The sequence below is a fragment of the Helianthus annuus genome, chromosome 17, assembly GCF_002127325.2.
Source record: "Helianthus annuus cultivar XRQ/B chromosome 17, HanXRQr2.0-SUNRISE, whole genome shotgun sequence".
Classification (NCBI taxonomy): Eukaryota; Viridiplantae; Streptophyta; class Magnoliopsida; order Asterales; family Asteraceae; genus Helianthus; species Helianthus annuus.
The window spans coordinates 160424301-160431290 of record NC_035449.2 but is presented as its reverse complement, the minus strand read 5'-3'; the positions used below and the strand labels follow the sequence as shown (position 1 = coordinate 160431290).

At 34.0% G+C, this 6990-nt stretch overlaps 1 protein-coding gene across 1 annotated transcript; it reads right to left on the bottom strand.

The window, feature by feature from the left end:
- Window positions 1-1157: 1157 nt before the first annotated feature.
- LOC110925050 (protein FAR1-RELATED SEQUENCE 2-like) lies at window positions 1158-3150 on the bottom strand. Its single transcript, XM_022169022.1, has 4 exons — window positions 2651-3150; window positions 1975-2233; window positions 1268-1834; window positions 1158-1184 (listed from the first exon to the last, which is right to left on the bottom strand). Exons 1-4 carry the CDS (start codon window positions 3148-3150, stop codon window positions 1158-1160), a joined length of 1353 nt encoding a protein of 450 aa, XP_022024714.1.
- Between the last annotated feature and the right edge of the window lie 3840 nt (window positions 3151-6990).

The following is a 6990-nucleotide window of genomic DNA, read 5'->3' as shown; positions in this document are numbered from 1 at the left end:
ACCCGAATGAGTCTATCAGAGGAGTTTTTATCAGTTTCAGAGGCGGAAACTAAGAAACTGATGTAGAAACAACTAGTAATTCACTTTAAACAACTATTTGATTGATATAACAGCTTGTACAATCAAAAGGAAAACCGGCAGCACCTCGGTATCCAAGTTCACAACTTATCTTATGATCTCGCTTGAACACATATATATAGGGTTAGGGTTCCGCTTGAAAGTGACTAAGTGTGTTTCAAGCGAAATCTATTACATGTGATTTCGCTTGAAAGTGATACTTGTCATTTCAAGTGGAATCAGCCTCTTCAAGCGAAATCAGCTTCAAACTCAACCTAATCTCCTATTTTCTCGTACAACGTGCCCTGATCTAACATATCTAGTCTAAGACTCGATACAAGATGAAGTAGACAGATGCATGCACTAACAAAAACACCAAACTGAGATCTGTCTGTGTTCTATAGGATTGAAATATATAAAACGCCAAACTACTCTGCACTAGCTCTCGAAGACCTTGTCGATCTTCTTTTAATTACGGCCTGTTTGCATGTCGATGCGTAGTGTCCATAGCCTTTGCAGTTCTGACATTGTCTTTCTTTGGCCCCGGGTTTCGACTTTGATTTCTTTTTGTCGATTGCTATCTCTTGTTTAGATTTCAGGCGCTTCCGAGAACTAGAACCTTTGGATTTATACCCAATAGGGACTCTTATCGGATTCTTTTTGTTTTTATATTGACCGGTTATCTCGGAAAATCTATCCCTAGTACTAGCTGGAGGAGCAACAATCTGCATATCTTGAACCTTCTTCATATAAGATTGAACAAGATCCTTGTACAAGGATAGCTCATCTTTATTACCAGATAAACGGTTCAAAGTATATTCCGTTGAAAAAATAATATCTCGCATCATACTTTGCACATCAGGATCAAGCTCGGCCATATATTCACGACCAATGGAGTATTCAGGAGAGCAGTTTGGGAAGCCTCTTTGCGCCATCTATTCAGAATGTATTGTTTTGGAAATTCCCTAATGTCCATAATTCTCAAAACATAGAATATATGTCTACATAGCAAACCAAACTGTTCAAAACGCCTGCATGAGCAACTGCATGTGCAATCAGACTTACGGAACATTACCTGAAAAACGCCAAAAACAATATCTCTATAACGCCATGCATAGAATGTTTCTCTAAAAAAATAAAAAAAACACATTGGATATGATAAAACGCCATTAACAGAAAACGCCATAAAAACCAAAACGCCATTATTTACCTCAAATAAAGATGTACAAGGCTGTTGAAAGTCATTTATGTAAAAATTAACAAACCCATCAGGCTGATCTTCGTAACGTTGATTTATGCAATCCGCAACTCCAATAAGCTCAGCTTGAACGTCACAAAAAATACTTTTTGTGTATATGTCAACAGCTTGCCCTTCCAACAATTGGTAATTACTCTTCAATTGGGGTCTTTTGTATCGAGATTCATGATCATTTTTCCGGTGTGTGTGACGCTGTGCTTCTATTGCAGTCTCGTAATGCGTCATGAACTCAACAAGAGTAGCTTTCGAATTGCACACTTGACCAAAAAAATGATTCTCATTCTCCGACCTCGATGCCGTTCGCATAAGACCAAACATCTCCTCTATTCTATAGTATGCAGGGATCCGAGATTCCCTAAGTGCAAAAATATCAGATAGCCAGTCATTATCTGCTAAATTGAACTCTGCGATAACCGCTTCCCATTCTGATTCAAACTCTTCAGGTGTGAGAATATCCGTCCACACAACACCACAAATACATTCTTTAAAATTGGTGGAATTGCATAGTCTAACACCAACCTATGTATAACACGAAAACGCCATGCATAAAAAAACACAAAGACAAAACTTAATTAAAAAAACACTAACAAGGTAAAGAACACCATGTATTTTAAAACACAGTGTATCCTAAAACGCCAAAGGTGAAAAAGCATAACAACCTTCAGAGAAAGTTTATGCATCACATGCCACATGCATAACCGATTCCTCGTGTCAACAAATACAACAGAAATAGCCTTCTTCATTGCTGGATCTTGGTCAGTGACAACAACTTTTGGTTGAGAACCAACAGCTTTTAGAAAAACTCTCAACAACCAAATATACGTATCAGCAGTTTCTGACGCCAATAATGCTGCACCAAATGTAACATTTCCGTGATGATTGTCTATACCAGTGAATGGTACAAATACCATAGAGTATCTGCATATGAAAACGCCATGAGAACTGAAACAATAATAAAACGCCATTGCATGTAAACTAATAAAACGCCATTGCATGTAAACTAATAAAATGCCATTGCATGTATACTAATAAAACGCCATAGCATGTAAACTAATAAAACGCCATTGCATGTAAACTAATAAAACGCCAAAAATAGAAGAAGTTGAATTATAAAATATTACTTGTTAGAACGATACGTGGCGTCAAACGAAATCATATCACCAAAGACGTGGTAATTACGTTTGGCTTGATCGTCACACCAAAAAAGTCCCTTCAAACGATTCTCTTTGTCTGTGAAGTAATGGGTATGAGAAATTAGGCTGGGAATGTTTTTTTTCATTCAAATGTCTCACAACCATATCGGCGTCATATTCCCCTATAAACAAGTTAATTTGCCTCTTATATTTCTTAAATTCAACTTTACTTGCACCCACGTCTTCAAAACCGCCAAAACAAGTCTTCATAACATTAAACGCCTTGACGGGACCCAAATTCAGCTTAGACATGTTGTGTATAACATGCTTCTGGAGCTGAGTGAGGTGTCGTTCAGTTGGAAGAAAATGCTTATCAGGACGTTCAACAAGATCATGATTGTGCTCCTCGACAAACTTATACACCTTCCATGATCCAGCCTCAAAAAGTACACATAACAGTTCACCACAATCAGTCCTCTTTGAAAAGTTGGATCGCAATACTCGCTCCTTTTGATTGGGGTCCAACGTATCAACCTTCTTGTCCTTGTATAACCCAGTTCTCGTACACAAGTAATACTTAATATGTAAGACACCTTTAGAGTTTGTCTTTGTAGTCCCTTTCCTGACTGAAAACCCACACTCCTTGGCATACTTAACATACATTGAATAACAATCATCAAGGCTTGAGAATACCATGTCCATTGGGGGCTTTATTTCTTCACTGACGTCAGGAATGATAAATGGTAATCCAGTTTTGGGGCAAAGCCTTTGACTCGAGGAAGAAACTTCGTCTGAGAAAACACAGTGAGGAACAGAAAAATCAGAAAAACACAGTGATGTCTCATAATAACATTATATATTAAAACGCCATTAATTGAATAATAAACAAGACATAATAAACACATAATTTAAAAACGACATGATAAAAAAGCCATGAGATGAATAATTAAAAACACTTAACAACAAAAATAATTAACAAAATATAACATCATAATGAAAACGCCATAATTAACAAAACTGATGTTTACACAAATTAACAAAATAGTAATAACTGATGTTCACAAATACTACAAAATAAAATTCAAAACTAATCAAATAGATGTAAAACGCCAATGATTGTATAAACATAAGAAATATAATAGAACGTAAATGACAATTAAAATTAATATTGAAAACTCCAATTGTCAGTTCTTAATAATTGTTTAAATACCAATTAAAACGCGATTAAATTGCATAACTGAATAACGCTATTAAAAATCATACAACACATTATAAAAATACTAATACTAAAAAATGAAACAATGATAAAAGAACAAAACTCCATATCTGTTGCATGATTTGCTGCAACAAAAATAGAAAACGCCAACGAATTTTACTTTGTCGAACAGAATCCACGTTAAACGCCATAGATCTGAGAAAGCTTGCAAAGGAGGTAACAACTAACAATAAATCTTTGGAGTTTTAATTTGAAAGAGATTTATAACGCGAATAAGGAGGGAACACATAAAAGGATAATCTTACCCCTGCATAACAACTAGCGCCCCTTGCCACATATTGGGCCAGGATCCGTTCTCACCGTTCTCACACTTTTCACCGTTCTCTCCTGAACCCGTTTCTATATGTGTGTGTGTATATATATATAAATATATATATATATATATATATATGGGACCGCTAAAATGAGAACCACCTCAAGTTGTAAGAACCGTGAGAACTACATCGTACGGGGCGAGGTGGACCAAATTTTTTTTTATAAACGTAGATGCGTGTATTATAAACACATTTGTAAAAAAAATGTCGTGTGTATAGTTTTGAGCACCACAAGTTTGGGTTTACGGGTACCGTAAAATTTAAATTTCAATTATACGGTACCCGTAAACCCAAACTTGTGGTGCTCAAAACTACACACATGACATTTTTTTTTGAATTTTTTTTACAAATGTGTTTATAATACACGCATCTACGTTTATGAAAAAAATTTCTGTCCAATTCGCCCCGGATCAAGTAGTTCTCACGGTTCTTACAACTGGAGGTGTTTCTTTTTTTAGCGGATTTCTATATATATATATACATATATATATATATATATATATATATATATATATATAGGACAAAGATCCGTTAGGAACCACCCTTTATTGTGAGAACCGCGAGAACCAGTGTGAACACAAACAGTAATACCTAAAAAAATCTAAAAAACACCCAAATTTTTTTTTTTATTTTTTTACTATTTTTTATATAAAAATCGCTAATTTTAGTATCCAAAAAAAAAGTTTTTTTTTTTTTTAATTTAAAAAAAAAAAAAAAAAATTTTTTGGCTACTAAAAGTAGCGATTTGAACATAAAAAATAGTAAAAAAATTTTAGATTTTTTTTTTTGATTTTTTTAGATTTTTTAGGTTTTTTGGGGGGGTTTAGTTTTTAGCATTTTAGCTTGGGGGTGGGGGGGTGGGGGGTTTAGCTTTTTGGGGGGTGGGGGAGGGGGGTTTAGGTTTTGGGGGTGGGGGTTAGGTTTTTTTTAGGGTTTTTTTAGCTATTTTAGGTTGTGTTCACATTGGTTCTCGCGGTTCTCGCAATAAAGGTGGTTCTCGCATGAACCTTACCCTCTATATATATATATATATATATATATATATATATATATATATATATATATATATATATATAGGGTGAGGTTCTAGAGTGAACAACTTCCCAAGAGTGAACTGCATGAACAGATCTGAACCGTTGATTAATATGATCTTGATATTTTAAATGGGTGGCATGATTGTAATTAATAGGTTAGCTTTTATTGTTTTATTAAAATCAAAAGGGTAAAAGTGTAATTACATTAATTACCCATTTAAAAACAAATTGCAAGATTATTTCCATAATAAGAGATTAAATTCCGTAATTATCTATTCTTTTGTTTGTCAAATCTTTTCATATCCCCTTTTTAAAAAAATCAATCACGTATCCCCCTCTCTCTCTATACTCAATCGTCGACAGCAGAGAAAAACCGAAGAACGGCGTCAGAACTTTTTTAATCGCCGGAAAAACAACTTCTTCTTCAACAATCAAAGGTACACATTGAAAATCTTATATGTTTCAGAAACTAGTTGCATGTTCCGTTCCTTTTATTAATGAACTAAGAACACCAATCGGAATTAGCGCTTGAATGTTGTGTTATGAAAGTTGTTTAGTTACAAATCTTAGGTACAATGGTATTATTTTTAGTAGGAGTTAATCGATTCTGAGTAAGATTACGTTGAAGCAGTTAATTGGAATTAGGGCTTGAATGTTTTGATTTTGTTCTTTTTTTATTAGATTGTAGGTATGTTGGTTTGTTCTAGATAATATATAATCGATCAGTACACCTGTGTATGTTGTTGGCAATTCGGTTGATGATGTTGTTTAATTCGTGATGTACACCGGTGTACATAGTGGTAATATGCTGATATATGTTTCATTTGTTTATTATGTTGAATAAAAAGTTTGGTTAATCACAAATAGGGGTTTGTGCCATGTTTTAAAGTAATTTTAGGTTCGTCTGTTTGTTGAGTTATCCAGGAGTGGGTTTTCAAAGTACACATGTGTACTGGTTGCCCAAAATTGTGTATTTATATGAATGTGAATGTCAGGAGAATGTGTACACATGTGTATGTATACTATAAGATGAATTGAGAAGTGATGTGTTATGCCTATTATGTGCCTTGCTTCCTTAGTATGTGTTATTTTTGGTGTTAATAATGATATTACATTTATGTACAATATCGTAATGTTACTGCAATGGATAAAGTTTTACTGCTGAGTAATTTCTTTTGTGTTTACATTTGAGGTTCAAAATGTAACAATGAGAAGACGTAAGTTTTAGTTTTTTTGAAAGATCTCACGATTGAATTGATTGAATGTAGGTGGTAATAAATTTACTAGGAACCTATGTAACTTAATTTTGTAGGTGGAAAGAGCAAGAGGATAACTCGTATTTTGGCGCGTAGATTTAGTAACACAATAGATTGCCCCATTGAATGTTCGGAGGACGAAGGAACGGACAATATAGGTGAAAATGTTTTAAAGTTAATAGTCTATAATTTAATATCAATGTCTTATTTAAATTGATTATAAGCTGTGTTTTGTCTGTTTTGTATAAATGATTAAAATAATTATTTTTGAAAAAAAGTTCCGAAGATGTTAAAGGAAACAAGGGACTTTAAGAAACCGATGGCTGCTGCAACGGATGTTGACGTACGATTTAAGAAAGATGATGGTAATATTGTGAAGAATGTGTTTTATATTTTTATGGTTTTAAGTTAAGGTTTTGTATGTTACATAGTTATGTAATTAATGATATCGTAAGAGTCTGTTTTTTGTAATGGTTGTCTGTAGGTGTTGATTATGGAAAAACTGTCCATGGTATATGTGAAAGGAAGCCGGGGAAAAAGAGGGAACAACCGTGCGAACCGAGGGTGATTGACGGAAAAGGCAAGTAACAAAAATATAAAACGTTAATTACAAAATAGCATGCTAAAATTTGAAGAAATTGTAATGTAAAATGGTTTTAGCG